The following is a 16443-nucleotide window of genomic DNA, read 5'->3' on the forward strand; positions in this document are numbered from 1 at the left end:
ATTTTTTTTAACATGCCTCAAAACAGCAGCTTGGAATTTGGGACATGCTCTCCCTGAGAGAGCATGAGGAGGTTGAGGTGGGCGTGGTTGAGGTGGGGGGGTTTGGGGGTAGCGGGGGGTGTATATTGTAGCGTCCCGTAGGAGTTAGTGCTGCAAGGGGTTCTGGGTATTTGTTCTGTTGTGTTTATGTTGTGTTACGGTGCGGATGTTCTCCCCAAATGTGTTTGTCATTCTTGTTTGGTGTGGGTTCACAGTGTGGCGCATATTTGTAACAGTGTTAAAGTTGTTAATACGGTCACCCTCAGCGTGACCTGTATGGCTGTTGACCAAGTATGCCTTGCATTCACTTGAGTGTGTGAAAAGCCGTAGATATTATGTGACTGGGCCGGCACGCAAAGGCAGCACCTTTAAGGTTTATTGGCGCTCTGTACTTTTCCCTACGTCTGTGTACACAGCGGCGTTTTAAAAAGTCATACATTTTACTTTTTGAAACCGATACCGATAATTTCCGATATTACATTTTAGAGCATTTATCGGCCGATAATATCGGCAGTCCGATATTATCGGACGGCCCTAGTTACAAATGTAGCGACCAACTGTAGTTACTGACAATGGTTTTTTTGAAGTGTTCCTGAGCCCATGTGGTGATATCCTTTACACACTGATGTCGCTTTTTGATGCAGTACCGCCTGAGGGATCGAAGGTCTGTAATATCATCGCTTACGTGCAGTGATTTCTCCAGATTCTCTGAACCTTTTGATGATATTACAGACCTTAGATGGTGAAATCCCTAAATTCCTTGCAATAGCTGGTTGAGAAATGTTGTCCTTAAACTGTTCGACAATTTTCTCACACATTTGTTGACAAAGTGGTGACCCTCGCCCCATCTTTGTTTGTGAATGACTGAGCATTTCATGGAAGCTGCTTTTATACCCAATCATGGCACCCACCTGTTCCCAATTTGCCTGTTCACCTGTGAGATGTTCCAATTAAGTGTTTGATGAGCATTCCTCAACTCTCTCTGTCTTTTTTGCCACGTGTGCCAGCTTTTTTTAAACATGTTGCAGGCATCAAATTCCAAATGAGCTAATATTTGCAAAAAATAACAAAGTTTACCAGTTTGAACGTTAAATATCTTGTCTTTGCAGTCTATTCAATTGAATATAAGTTGAAAAGGATTTGCAAATCATTGTATTCTGCTTTTATTTACCATTTACACAACGTGACAACTTCACTGGTTTTGGGTTTTGTAGATGAATACATTTCAACAGCATGCTAAACCTTTAAAACACTTGCAAACATTGCTCAACAACAGGGACATATACAGCAAAAATAATGACACAAAATATGAACTTTGCCACTATAAAAACAACTGCATACATGAATTGTAAATTAGACTAATATTTGTAGCAGGAAATCAACTGCAAACAAACTTATCCTTTTTCTCATTAGCGTCACGATCACAGCGGCAAGGCATGTTATGTCAATTATGTTACTTAGCAACACATGTGTAAATTTGGATTAATGCTTAATTTGTGGACCCTTCCAGATGTGAAGACAGGATGTGCCTCCAATCTTTTCCTATATTTTATATATAAATATTTTGTATTTTTATTTTTATTATTTTGTATTTGTGTATAAATCCACTCCATCCCATTTTAAATATGCTTTCATCGTCGCTTATATATTTGTCGCTAACCCGTTCTAAATATTCCCAAACCGGCACTGATGCAGGTAAATAAACAGTAGCCTAACGGGACCCTGGAACCCGGAAGTAGTTTCTCTTATTATTCTTTAATATTGTGACGATGTATATTTTCTGTCACTTTATCAAAACGTTACGCATTTTTGCGTGACGGCGTCACTTTAAGAAAAACGTTACGCATTTTACGTGAGGGCGTCGCTTTAAGAAAAACGTTACGCATTTTACGCAAGGGCTTCGCTTGAAGAAAATTTTACGCATTTTGCGCGAGGGCGTCGCTTGAAGAAAACGTTACGCATTTTGCGTGAGGGCGTCGCTTGAAGAAAACATTACGCATTTTGCGCAAGGGCGTCGCTTGAAGAAAACGTTACGCATTTTGCGTGAGGGCGTCGCTTTAAGAAAAATGTTACGTATTTTACGTGAGTGACGTCACGCCGTTGTCCTTCCCTTCTTGCTGTGCGTAGCCAAAACCAAGCGCATCATGGTGAGTTTCTTCCTTCTATATTGACTGCGTACTATCACAAATGGCACTAAAGACAGCACTGACCTTCAGGATAAACATTCAGACTGAGCCAATATTAAGAATCCGCCGTTGCTTCTTCCTCTGCGCGGCTTGGCTCTACGTTAGCGAGCAGCGCTAGCCGGCGAGCACATGGGCGTTAAGCTGCCATCAAAACCGCTAATTTGCTTGCGTCCGAGCTGGATTTAAACATCCTCACACGTCATGTGATGCTTTCAAATGTTCATTATTTCATATAAAACGAAGTAATGGATAAGTCTGTTGAGTTGTGTCCTTTTTATATGGCTTATTCTCCCCATTGCTGGTTAGCATGTTAGCTTAGCTCGTCATTCTGCCTTTGTGGCTGTCAGCGAGCCGTAAAAGAACATGACATAGCAGAATGACTAAAGTGGTGACTTTTACAACTCATTGCCGTTGTATTGCCTAAAAGTTGCTTAATCTGTGTGTTCTTGCCGCATTTCACTTAGTTTGGTACTATGCGGTAAAGCTTCCAGTGCTTTCCACGATGAATGATGCTGCGTTTAATGAACCTCGGAATTCTTCGTTTGCGAACGTTTAGCATACATTGTTCTTGATTTACAAACCCCGTTTCCATATGAGTTGGGAAATTGTGTTAGATGTAAATATAAACGGAATACAATGATTTGCAAATCATTTTCAACCCATATTCAGTTGAATATGCTACAAAGACAACATATTTGATGTTCAAACTGATAAACTTTTTTTTGTTTTTGCAAATAATCATTAACTTTAGAATTTGATGCCAGCAACACGTGACAAGAAGTTGGGAAAGGTGGCAATATATACTGATAAAGTTGAGGAATGCTCATCAAACACTTATTTGGAACATCCCACAGGTGTGCAGGCTAATTGGGAACAGGTGGGTGCCATGATTGGGTATAAAAACAGCTTCCCAAAAAATGCTCAGTCTTTCACAAGAAAGGATGGGGCGAGGTACACCCCTTTGTCCACAACTGCATGAGCAAATAGTCAAACAGTTTAAGAACAACGTTTCTCAAAGTTCAATTGCAAGAAATTTAGGGATTTCAACATCTTTGGTCCATAATATCATCAAAAGGTTCAGAGCATCTAGAGAAATCACTCCACGTAAGCAGCATGGCCGGAAACCAACATTGAATGACCGTGACCTTCGATCCCTCAGACGGCACTGTATCAAAAACCGACATCCATCTCTAAAGGATATCACCACATGGGCTCAGGAACACTTCAGAAAACCACTGTCACTAAATACAGTTGGTCGCTACATCTGTAAGTGCAAGTTAAAGCTCTACTATGCAAAGCGAAAGCCATTTATCAACAACATCGAGAAACGCCGCCGGCTTCTCTGGGCCCGAGATCATCTAAGATGGACTCATGCAAAGTGGAAAAGTGTTCTGTGGTCTGACGAGTCCACATTTCAAATTGTTTTTGGAAATATTCGACATCGTGTCATCCGGACCAAAGGGGAAGCGAACCATCCAGACTGTTATCGACGCAAAGTTGAAAAGCCAGCATGTGTGATGGTATGGGGGTGTATTAGTGCCCAAGACATGGGTAACTTACACATCTGTGAAGGCACCATTAATGCTGAAAGGTACATACAGGTTTTGGAACAACATTCTGTATGCTGCTATCTAAGCACCGTCTTCTTCATGGACGCCCCTGCTTATTTCAGCAAGACAATGCCAGGCCACATTCAGCACGTGTTACAACAGCGTGGCTTCGGAAAAAAAAGAGTGCGGGTACTTTCCTGGCCCACCTGCAGTCCAGACCTGTCTCCCATCGAAAATGTGTGGCGCATTATGAAGCGTAAAATACGACAGCGGAGACCCCGGACTGTTGAACGACTGAAGCTCTACATAAAACAAGAATGGGAAAGAATTCCACTTTCAAAGCTTCAACAATTAGTTTCCTCAGTTCCCAATCATTTATTGAGTGTTGTTAAAAGAAAAGGTGATGTAACACAGTGGTGAACATGCCCTTTCCCAACTACTTTGGCACGTGTTGCAGCCATGAAATTCTAAGTTAATTATTATTTGCAATAAAAAATAAAGTTTATGAGTTCGAACATCAAATATCTTATCTTTGTAGTGCATTCAATTGAATATGGGTTGAAAAGGATTTGCAAATCATTGTATTCCGTTTATATTTACATTTAACACAATTTCCCAACTCATATGGAAACGGGGTTTGTATTTAAATCTAGGTATTTTCCCTAACTTTTAGCACGCATTGTTCTTGATTTAGTTTTATTTAGTCAATTTTCCAGTGAGGGTTGGACTCCGCCAAGGCTGCCCTTTGTCACCGATTCTGTTCATAACTTTTATGGACAGAATTTCTAGGCGCAGTCAAGGCGTTGAGGGGATCCGGTTTGGTGGCTGCAGGATTAGGTCTCTGCTTTTTGCACATGATGTGGTCCTGATGGCTTCATCTGGCCAAGATCTTCAGCTCTCACTGGATCGGTTCGAGCGACTGGGATGGGAATCAGCACCTCCCAAGTCCGAGTCCATGGTTCTCGCCCGGAAAAGGGTGGAGTGCCATTTCCGGGTAGGGGAGGAGATCTTGCCCCAAGTGGAGGAGTTCAAGTACCTCAGAGTCTTGTTCACGGAGTGAGGGAAGAGTGGATCGTGAGATCGACAGGCGGATCGGTGCGGCGTCTTCAGTAATGCGGACGCTGTATCGATCCGTTGTGGCGAAGAAGTAGCTGAGCCGGAAGGCAAAGCTCTCAATTTACCGGTTGATCTACGTTCCCATCCTCACCTATGATCATGAGCTTTGGGTTAAGACCGAAAGGACAAGCGGCCGAAATGAGCTTCCTCCGCCGGGTGGCGAGGCTCTCCCTTAGAGATAGGGTGAGAAGCTCTGTCATCCGGGAGGAGCTCAAAGTAAAGCCGCTGCTCCTCCACATCGAAAGGAGCCAGATGAGGTGGTTCGGGCATCTGGTCAGGATGCCATCCGAACGCCTCCCTAGGGAGGTGTTTCGAGCATGTCCGACCGGTAGGAGGCCACGGGGAAGACCCACGACACGTTGGGAAGACTATGTCTCCCGGCTGGCCTGGGAACGCCTTGGGATCCCTTGGGAGGAGCTGGACGAAGTGGCAGGGAAGGCTTCCCTGCTTATGCTGCTGCCCCCGCGACCCGACCTCGGATAAGCGGAAGAAGATGGATAGATAGATGGATGGATGGTCAATTATCAGGCTTGAAGAAGGATGTAAAATGAGTTGATGTCTGCAGGCGTCCCTGTCAATGGCCCCCGTCAACATCTTCAGGCATGGAGCTGATGAGGAGAAAGCTGAAACTGCTCGTCTGGTGTGTATCTTCCGCTCAGTCTTACTGAATGATTGTTACTGTTTGCTAAAGTAACGTGTGTGTTGTTCCTGCAGTCGTCTTTTGTGGGCGCCATTGCCATCGGGGATCTGGTGAAGAGCACTCTCGGACCCAAAGGCATGGTGAGGCGTTCACTGACTCCTCGTCGTCCTTCATGAGCGGGCGTAGACCGTCTGTGACCATGTTTGTGTGTTGTCATCACAAGGATAAAATTCTGCTCGGAGGCGGAAGAGACGCCACAGTGACGGTGACAAATGACGGCGCCACCATCCTAAAGGCCATCGGTGTCGACAACCCGGCCGCTAAAGTTCTTGTTGGTGAGTGAAGTCGCTCGGTGTTAACTCTACGGCGGCCGTGTCGCAGAACTTGACGTGTGTGCACGTGTGTATAGACATGTCCAAGGTCCAGGATGATGAGGTCGGCGATGGAACGACGTCTGTCACCGTTTTGGCAGCCGAGCTTCTCCGGGTAAAAAGCTGCTAAATCTCAATGTTTATGTCAAAAGATGAGGTCACGGGACCCACTTTGCTTGTACCATGACAGGAGGCGGAGCTGCTCATCGCCAAGAAGATCCACCCACAGACCATCATCTCAGGATGGAGGAAGTCCACACAGGCGGCCCGTGATGCGCTGCGGGAGGCGGCTGTGGACCACAGGTGCTCTGCTGCTATTGGGTCTTTAACATAAACATGCACAGTGTTGGCGCTAGGAATTTTCAAAATGGGGTCCCACGGGCCCCATCAAGTCAGTACATTTTCGGGGTCCGACTTTTTTGTAACCGTTTTGAAAACAAATGATACATTTATGCATTTTCCTGTTATATCTCTCATTCTATATTGTTTTGGGAAAAGGTTGTCATAAACATTACTTAATTCATAAAAAGAAAAAAAATTCTGCATATGTAAATGTAATCAGTTATAAACGTTCATTCACTTTCTTTTTTCCTTCATGGATCTAATCTTTACCGCTGACGCCCCAAAATCAAAGTTCTCTGGCTGACGAGGACCACTGACACATCTCATCTCTGCATATTTTACTTATGGGCATTACATTTATCAAAATCAAGCACCTACTGTACTGTTTACTTGTTGAAATACCCTTTTTAGAGCAAATATCTACCTAAACCACCACTTTGCTGCTGCCAAAAATTTATTTGAAGGGTATGTCAACATGTAAACAGTACAGTAGGTACTTGACTTTGATATATGTAATGTCCATAAGAGTATTCTAGTAAAATATAAAGAGATAAGATGTGTCAGTATCAAAATATTACTTGAAATTAATTTTTGGCAGCAGCAAAGTGGTTGTTTGGGTAGATTTGAGCTCTAAAAGGGTATTTCAACAAGTAAACAGTACAGTACTTGATTTTGATATATGTAATGCTCATAATAGTATTCTAGTAAAATATAGAGAGATAAGATGTCAGTATCAAAATATTAATTGAAATCAATTTTTGCCAGCAGAAAAGTGGTTGTTTGGGTAGAGTTTAGCTCTAAAAAGGGTAGTTCAACAAGTAAACAGTACAGTAGGTAATTGATTTTGATATATGTAATGCCCATAAGGGTATTTCTAGTAAAATATGCAGAGATAAGATGTGTCTGTATCAAAATATTACTTGAAATACATTTTTGGGAGCAGCAAAGTGGTCGTTTGGGTAGATTTTAGCTTTGTAAAGGGTATTTCAACAAGTAAACAGTACAGTAGGTACTTGATTTTGATATATGTAATGCCCATAAGAGTATTCTAGTAAAATATAGAGAGATAAGATGTCAGTATCAAAATATTACTGGAAATCAATTTTTGACAGCAGCAAAGTGGTTGTTTGGGTAGAGTTTAGCTCTAAAAAGGGTATTTCAACATGTAAACAGTACATTGGGTACTTGATTTTGATATATGTAATGCCCATAAGAGTATTCTAGTAAAATATAAAGAGATAAGATGTGTCAGTATCAAAATATTACTTGAAATCCATTTTTGGCAGCAGCAAAGTGGTTGTTTGGGTAGATTTTAGCTCTAAAAAGGGTAGTTCAACAGGTAAACAGTACAGTAGGTAATTGATTTTGATATATGTAATGCCCATAAGGGTATTATTAGTAAAATATGCAGAGATAAGGTGTGTCAGTATCAAAATATTACTTGAAATCAATTTTTGGCAGCAGCAAAGTGGTCGTTTGGGTAGATTTTAGTTTTGTAAAGGGTATTTCAACAAGTAAACAGTACAGTAGGTAATTGATTTTGATATTTGTAATGCCCGTAAGGGTATTATTAGTAAAATATGCAGAGATAAGATGTGTCAGTATCAAAATATTACTTGAAATCAATTTTTAGCAGCAGCAAAGTGGTCGTTTGGGTAGATTTTAGCTTTGTAAAGGGTATTTCAATAAGTAAACAGTACAGTAGGTACTTGACTTCGATATATGTAATGCCCATAAGGGTACCGTATTTCCTTGAATTGGCGCAGGGAATATAGTATTCGCACGTCTAGAATTACTGCCGGGTCAAACTCGTTTCTCAAAATAATTAACGCATGCTTGGCCTTATCGCCGGTTTATTATTGAAGCCGGATCAAATTCGTTTCGCAAAATATTAATTTTATTATTGCATGTCTATATTTTTCACCGGGTCAAACTCGTTTCGCAAAATATTTAGCATATGGCTAGAACTTCCACCGGGTCAAATTCGTTACGTCACGAGTGACGCATCTGTCCTCATTTTCAAAATGGAGGAAGCTGCTTTCAGTAGTTTACAATCGCACAAAGGAAAAAAGATAAAGAGCTATTCAGTAGGATTTAAGGTCCAAGCTATTGAATACCGGTACAGTATGCTAAAGAGAACAGTAAGCAGCTATGTTTTATTAATATACCGTCGCTGCGTGTGTGAAATACTGTATAAGTCATTAAATGACTCCCGCCTCCTGGTGGTAGAGGGCGCTGCCGCGCTAGTGATCCTTCTTGTGACTTCCGGTACTGCAGAAGAAGTGAACACACGCAGCAAGAGATTTTTTTTCTTCCTTCTAACATGGAGAATTACATACCGGTATCTAAAATAAAACAGTTTTCTAAACTGGACTTTCAATGGAAGCAGGAGGTAATAATTAAAGGAATATCTCCATCGAGACAGAGACTTTTAAAACGGAAAAAAGAAAATAATGAAGACTTCTATAAACAAGTTATCGATGCTTTTGGTCAGAAGGAGCTGCAAATGGACTCCATTTATAAGTACAGGTAAGACCATAATAACGTTTTTTTTAATTAAATGTGCTTTTCATGATGGTATGCTTACATACATGAGAAGAGGTTTTAAAATAATTACCGCATGCACGGCCATCCCGCCGGTTTCCGGTAAACGCAGGCGTGACAGGAGGTTTTAAATTAATTAACGCCCCTGCGGCTATTCAAGGAAATACGGTATTCTAGTAAAATATAGAGAGATAAGATGTCAGTATCAAAATATCACTTGAAATCAATTTTTGGCAGCAGCAAAGTGGTTGTTTGGGTAGATTTTAGCTCTAAAAAGGGTAGTTCAACAAGTAAACAGTACAGGAGGTAGTTGACTTTGATATATGTAATGCCCATAAGGGTATTATTAGTAAAATATGCAGAGATAAGATGTGTCAGTATCAAAATTATTACTTGAAATCAGTTTTTGGCAGCAGCAAAGTGGTCGTTTGGGTAGATTTTAGCTTTGTAAAGGGTATTTCAACAAGTAAACAGTACAGTAGGTACTTGAATTTGATATCTAATGCCCATAAGTAGGGATGTCCGATAATGGCTTTTTGCCGATATCTGATATTCCGATATTGTCCAACTCTTAATTACCGATACCGATATCAACCGATACCGACATATACAGTCGTGGAATTAACACATTATTATGCCTAATTTGGACAACCAGGTATGGTGAAGATAAGGTCCTTTTTAAAAAAATTAATGAAATAAAATAAGATAAATAAATTAAAAACATTTTCTTGAATAAAAAAGAAAGTATAACAATATAAAACAGTTACATAGAAACTAGTAATGAATAAAAATGAGTAAAATTAACTGTTAAAGGTTAGTACTATTAGTGGACCAGCAGCACACACAATCATGTGTGCTTACGGACTGTATCCCTTGCAGACTGTATTGATATATATTGATATATAATGTAGGAACCAGAATATTAATAACAGAAAGAAACAACCCTTTTGTGCGAATGAGTGTAAATGTGGGAGGGAGGTTTTTTGGGTTGGTGCACTAATTGTAAGTGTATCTTGTGTTTTTTATGTTGATTTAAAAAATAAATTTAAAAAACGATACCGATAATTTCAGATATTACATTTTAAAGCATTTATTGACATTATCGGACATCTCTAACAGTTACAATTGTATATCGGATTAAAAACAGTCCTTTTAATCGCATCAATACCACAGAAAAGGCAAAGTGTCATTTTCCGGACAAGAGAAAGGCTTAAATGTCAAACACGTAGCGTTAAAATAATCAGAAAGTTAAAGTGTTTGTCTAACGCGTAATTAATCTGCCAAGCAATGCAGGTTTAGCGAGCGGTGCGCGCTCCCGCCAAGGAAATAAATTTTTGGCAGGCAATCACATTTTGGCACAACACCAGCAAATATAAACAAAACAAAACACCGACAGAAAGCGATAATCGATTAAAAAAAAAAAGCAAACCGGAGTTTTGAAAAAAAAGAAAAAGGACGCGCATTTCCGGGAGATTTCTTTCTGATTTCGATGTTTAAAAAGACACAAAAAGTGCGTTAACGCCAACATTGATGCAGAACTTGTACTAACGCCCCCTCCTCGTCCTCCATAGCAACGACCCTGCCCGTTTCCAAGAGGACCTCTTGAACATCGCGCGCACCACGCTGTCGTCCAAACTCTTGACTCACCACAAGGCCCACTTCTCCCAGCTCGCTGTGGATGCCGTCATGAGGCTAAAAGGCTCAGGCAACCTGGAGGCCATCCACATCATCAAGAAGCTGGGTGGCAGCCTCACCGACTCCTACCTGGACGAAGGTGAGCGCGCCGACTTCCTCCTGGCTGCTGTGAAGTCACGCGGCCATGTATTTCCTCAGGTTTCCTGTTGGACAAGAAGATCGGCGTGAACCAACCCAAGAGGCTAGAGAATGTCAACATCCTCATCGCTAACACAGGCATGGACACTGACAAGATTAAGGTGAATAAGCCTTGCTCCCATTTCTTGCTGGACTTAAGAACAAGAACAAGCGTGTAATGTCTGTGAGGCAGATCTTTGGATCAAGGGTTCGCGTGGACTCCACGGCGAAGGTGGCCGATATCGAGCTGGCCGAGAAGGAGAAGATGAAGGAGAAAGTGGAGCGCATCCTCAAACACGGCATTAACTGCTTCATCAACAGGTGACGTTGACCTGGCCTCCTCTTGTCTGGTCACACCCCCTCAAGGCGCCGTCTTATTGTTGCTGTTTTTTTGTGATGACAGGCAGCTCATCTACAACTACCCTGAACAGCTCTTTGCTCAGGCCGGCGTCATGGCCATCGAGCATGCCGACTTTGCTGGCGTGGAGCGCCTGGCCTTGGTCACTGGTACGTGGTGTGTGTGTTTGTGCGTGCCATGTGAAGGAAATGGTTTTGTGTGTGTGGGTGTGTGTGTGTGTGTGAATGAAATGTAGGCCTGGGCGATAAATACATTTTTTCGATTAAATTCAAGTTTTTCGTTGCAGACATTTAAAAAAAAATTACAAAACCCAAAACAAGTGAAGTTGGCATGTTGTGTAAAGCTTAAATAAAAACAGAATACAATTATTTGCAAATCCTTTTCAATCTATATTCAATTGAATAGACTGCAAACACAAAATACTTAACATTCGAACTGAGAAACTTAATTTTTTGCTAATATTGCAAAAATAGCTCATTTGGAATTTAATGCCTGCAACATGTTTCAAAAAAGCTGGCACAAGTGGCAAAAAAAGAGGAATGTTGAGGAATGCTCATCAAACACTTATTTGGAACATCCCACAGGTGAACAGGTTCATTGGGAACAGGTGGGTGCCATGATTGGGTATAAAAGCAGCTTCAGTCATTCACAAATAAGGATGGGGCGAGGGTCACCACTTTGTCAACAAATGCGTGAGCAAATTGTCCAACTGTTTAATAACAATTTCAATCAGCTATTGCAAGGAATTTAGTAATATCGGTCGGTAATATCATCAAAAGATTCAGAGAATCTGGAGAAATCACTGCACGTAAGCGCCAATGCCCGTGACCTTCGATCCCTCAGGCGGTACTGCATCAAAACAATAACACATACCCCCAATATTTATTTACTTTTTAAATTATATTTCAATTCTGTACTCTGCTGCTGGAATTTTAATTTAATCAATAAAGTACTATCTATCTAATACACCCCCATACCATCACAGATGCCGGCATTTGATCCTTGTGCCTAGAACAATCCAGATGGTTCTTTTCCTCTTTGGTCCGGAGGACACGACGTCCACAGTTTCCAAAAACAATTTGAAATGTGGACTCGTCAGACCACAGAACACTTTTTCACTTTGTATCAGTCCATCTTAGATGAGCTCGGGCCCAGCGAAGCCGGCAGTGTTTCTGGGTATTGTTGATAAATGGCTTTCGCTTTGCATAGTAGAGTTTTAACTTGCACTTACAGATGTAGCGACCAACTGTAGTTACTTACAGTGCTTTTTTGAAGTGTTCCTGAGCCCATGTGGTGATATCCTTTACACACTGATGTCGATTTTTGATGCAGTACCGCCTGAGGAATCGTAGGTCCGTAATATCATCGCTTACGTGCAGTGATTTCTCCAGATTCTCTGAACCTTTTGATGATATTACGGAGCGTAGATGGTGAAATCCCTAAATTCCTTGCAATAGCTGGTTGAGAAATGTTGTTCTTAAACTGTTCGACAATTTGCTCAGGCATTTGTTGACAAAGTGGTGACCCTCGCCCCATCCTTGTTTGTGAATGACTGAGCATTTCACGGAAGCTGCTTTTATACCCAACCATGGCACCCACCTGTTCCCATTTAGCCTGTTCACCTGTGGGATGTTCCAAATAAGTGTGAGCATTCCTCAACTTTCTCAGTCGTTTTTGCCACTTGTGCCAGCTTTTTTGGAACATGTTGCAGGCATCAAATTCCAAATGAGCTAATATTTGCAAAAAAAATAACAATTCCTCGTGTGTGTGTGTCTGTCGTGCACTTGATTTGTAAATGTGTGTACGTGCACTAGGGCTGCAACTAACGATTAATTTGATAATCGATCAATCTGTTGATTATTACTTCGATTAATAATCGGATAAAAGAGACAAACTACATTTCTATCCTTTCCAGTATTTTATTTTAAAAAAACAGCATACTGGCGCCATGTTCTTTCAACTTGCCAAATAAAACAAGGAAAATGTTACAAAAATGCACACTTTTGACACCCCTGCTATAGATAATAAAAAATGAAATTGATAAATCTATGGATAAAAAGCAGAGCCTGACGACGCATGCGCGTTTATCATAACTCTCTCGCTCTCTCTGTCTCTGCCCCTCCCTCACCAATGCTGCTGCACGCACAATTTGTTGTGTTTTTAACCCCTTCCTAACCCTGAACGTACATTAATACACGCAACCCTAACTCAAAATGCCGGACATTTGAGGCATTTAAGAATCAATCAATCAATCAATCAATGTTTATTTACATAGCCCTAAATCACAAGTGTTTCAAATGGTTGCACAAGCCACAACGACATCCTCGGTACAGAGCCCACATAAGGGCGAGGAAAACTCACCCCAGTGGGACATCGATGTGAATGACTATGAGAAACCTTGGAGAGGACCGCATATGTGGTACACCTCCGCACCGAACCGAAACGGTTCGATACAAATACACGTACCGTTACACCCCTATTATTTTGATTATTGTTTCTCAGCTGTTTGTAAATGTTGCAGTTTATAAATAAAGGTTAAAAAAAACAAAAACCTAGCCTCACCGCATGCGCATAGCATAGATCCAACGAATCGATGACTAAATTAATCGCCAACTATTTTTATAATCGATTTTAATCGATTATTTGTTGTAGCCCTAACGTGCACACATGCGTAAATGAACAGCGTTTGTGCGCGTGCGAATAGAATGGTTGTGTGTGTGTGCGTGCATGTGTAGGAAATGTGTGTGTGTGTATATGTACATGTGTGACTAAAACGTGTGTGTGTGCGCGTGTGAATGAAATGGGCGCGTGCGTGGCATGCAGTGTTTCCCACACATTCATTTATTTGTGGCGGCCCGCCACAAAATTACGTACGCCACAAATTTAAAAAAAAAAAAAAATAAATATTTTTTAAATTTATTTATTTATTTATTTTCTTTTGTCCTCTCCAGCTTCTCAGGTAAATCATATAGTTGATGTAGATGCCCATATCGGCTGTTCAGATTTACTTTACAAAAGAGAAGTGTAGGATACTTCTCTTGTTGCCTTATTTGTATTTGACTTTATTAAATGTATTTATATTAGAAACACAACATGTGTATATAACAAAGGGTGCAAAGTCTGCAGGCAGTAGGAAACACATGGTTAAGTGTAGGGAGTAAAACTGATGGCAGTCTAAAGTTCAAGATTTTTGGAGCTCTTTGTTCAGTGGATCAGATGTTTGATGAAGCTCTGTGTCTATCTACCACCACTACTGTTTTCTGTTTATTTGTTACTGACTGTGGCAGGACACCTCTGCCTCTGTTTCACTTTATGTTGCTGGTAAATAATATGGTTGTAGTAGTAGGCTAAAGTTAAATGATTTAGTATGCACTAATTAAAGGGGCAGAGCTTTGAGACATTTTAGCTTTTATATTTTATAAGATATATTTTTTGTAAGAACCACAATTAATAAATATATTTCAGTGAATAACTTATTGTTCAAATCTGTGTATAAATATGTACATAAAGTGTTGTAATTATATTGTAAAATGGATGGATGGATGGACGTTTAAAACAAAACTGTTATTATTAGTAAGTATACATTTTTTGAGCCTTTTTAGAGAAAATCAAATCATTGTAGTAAATTATGCAAATTACTCGATGTCATGGTGACCACGCCCATAGCCACGCCCCCACCGCCACAGGTATCTTGGCACTTTATGGGAAACACTGGCATGCGTATGATTTTTAAATGTGTGTTAGTGTCTGCGCGCGTAAAACAAATGTGTGTATGTGTGCGTGCTTGCGCGCACGTCTATTAAATGTGTGAATTAAATGTGTGCGTGCAGGCGGCGAGATCACATCGACCTTTGAGCATCCTGAATTGGCGAAGTTGGGTCACTGCAAGCTGATCGAGGAAGTGATGATCGGCGAGGACACGCTCATCCACTTCTCAGGCGTGGCCATGGGTACGCGCTCACACACACACACTCGCAGACATGCCATTGTTGATGCGCTCACAGGTGACGCCTGACCTCTGACCTTCCAGGTGAGGCGTGCACTATCGTGCTGCGAGGAGCGACTCAGCAGATTTTGGAAGAAGCGGAGCGCTCTCTGCACGACGCTCTGTGCGTGTTGGCTCAGACCATAAAGGAGCCGCGCACCGTCTACGGCGGAGGTACACGCGCCCCCTTTACACAGTATAGCTCTGACCTATGACCCCTGACGCTGAGCTGCTGTCTTGTCAGGCTGCTCTGAGATGCTGATGGCCAAGGTGGTGAGTGATTTGGCCAATAAGACGCCAGGGAAGGAGGCAGTCGCCATGGAGTCCTTCGCCAAGGCCCTAATGATGGTAAACAAATAACTAACGGTCATCTTGTTAGCTGTCAGCTGACCATCCGCTTTCTCCTCAGCTGCCCACCATCATTGCTGACAACGCCGGCTACGACAGCGCTGACCTGGTGGCTCAACTGCGCGCGGCGCACCAGGACAACAAGACCACTTCCGGCCTGAGTGAGTACACATGTCCCGAGTTTTTGTACGTGCACGGCTTAACCAGGGCGTCACCCGCAGACATGTCGGAGGGCACCGTGGGCAACATGGCGCAGATGGGCATCACAGAGTCCTTCCAGGTTAAACGCCAAGTGCTGCTGAGCGCCTCCGAGGCCGCGGAGATGATCCTCAGAGTGGACAACATCATCAAAGCTGCTCCCAGGTCAGTCACGCGCGCCAAAAGGACGGACGGCCCCCTGGTACGGACACCTGGTGCTGACGTGTTGTTGTCGTTTGCAGGAAGAGAGTCCCTGACCATCACCCGTGTTAGAAGAAGAGCTTGATGAAGATGGAGGACATGGTCTTTATTTATCTCCTTGTATTTCACGTCAAAGAATCGCTCTTCTTCAGTGGCTAATGCTAGCTAAAATGATGCTGTTAGCTAGTTGGCGTCGCTTGCAAAAATGTTTTTGTTCACAGAAATAAATGACCTTTCCTGTTTTTTCTCCAATGCTTTTGAATATTTATTATATTATTTAAAGTATCAAATTACAGATGTCCGATAATATCGGCCGATAAATGCTTTAAAAGTGTAATATGGGAAATTATCGGTGTGACAGTCTCAAGCCGTCGTGCGGGTTCCAAGGACCATCAAGGAAGGACATAATGAGCAGGTTTAGACTTCTTTATTTTTCAATAAGAAAAAGTCTCTTGTGGGTTGCTTTTCAGCCTTGCCGTCCTTCCTCCTTTGGCACTCCAACTTTTCAGTCGTGTGCGTCGTCTTCCGTTTGCGCTCTCACTCCACATCCGCTTCTCTCTGGCTTTGTCTATGATCTCCGCCTCTCCCCCTGGCGTTTATGGCTGCCGCCCTTTTATACAGTGCGAGAGGATATTTAAATTGTGCCCAGGTGCGCGATCCACGCACCTTGTAACAATTGCGGCGTCGCTCCCGGCGCGCCCCGCCTCGCTGCTCGCTCGTCGTCCATGCCTCCTCGCCGGCCCCGCCTCTCCA

General features: G+C 42.0%; 1 protein-coding gene across 1 annotated transcript; it reads left to right on the plus strand.

Moving 5' to 3' along the window:
* The first annotated feature begins 2058 nt into the window (after positions 1 to 2058).
* On the plus strand, positions 2059 to 15942 carry cct2 (chaperonin containing TCP1, subunit 2 (beta)). The gene is made up of 16 exons (XM_062066373.1): positions 2059 to 2186; positions 5457 to 5531; positions 5606 to 5671; positions 5755 to 5866; positions 5941 to 6017; positions 6093 to 6205; positions 10360 to 10562; positions 10622 to 10722; positions 10794 to 10921; positions 11004 to 11107; positions 14789 to 14908; positions 14989 to 15117; positions 15188 to 15291; positions 15353 to 15452; positions 15513 to 15654; positions 15732 to 15942. The coding sequence occupies exons 1-16, from the start codon at positions 2184 to 2186 to the stop codon at positions 15760 to 15762; spliced, it is 1608 nt and encodes a 535-aa protein (XP_061922357.1). The 5' UTR covers positions 2059 to 2183; the 3' UTR covers positions 15763 to 15942.
* Positions 15943 to 16443: the final 501 nt, after the last annotated feature.

The sequence above is a fragment of the Entelurus aequoreus genome, linkage group LG12 (genome assembly GCF_033978785.1).
Source record: "Entelurus aequoreus isolate RoL-2023_Sb linkage group LG12, RoL_Eaeq_v1.1, whole genome shotgun sequence".
NCBI classification, from domain to species: Eukaryota; Metazoa; Chordata; class Actinopteri; order Syngnathiformes; family Syngnathidae; genus Entelurus; species Entelurus aequoreus.

What these genes read in the sequence shown, in the direction of transcription:
- cct2 (XM_062066373.1), top strand. An exon ending in GAGGCGGCTGTGGACCACAG is followed by an intron (nt 6,206 to 10,359) that starts GTGCTCTGCTGC and finishes CGTCCTCCATAG; the next exon opens with CAACGACCCTGCCCGTTTCC. An exon ending in ATCATCAAAGCTGCTCCCAG is followed by an intron (nt 15,655 to 15,731) that starts GTCAGTCACGCG and finishes TGTCGTTTGCAG; the next exon opens with GAAGAGAGTCCCTGACCATC.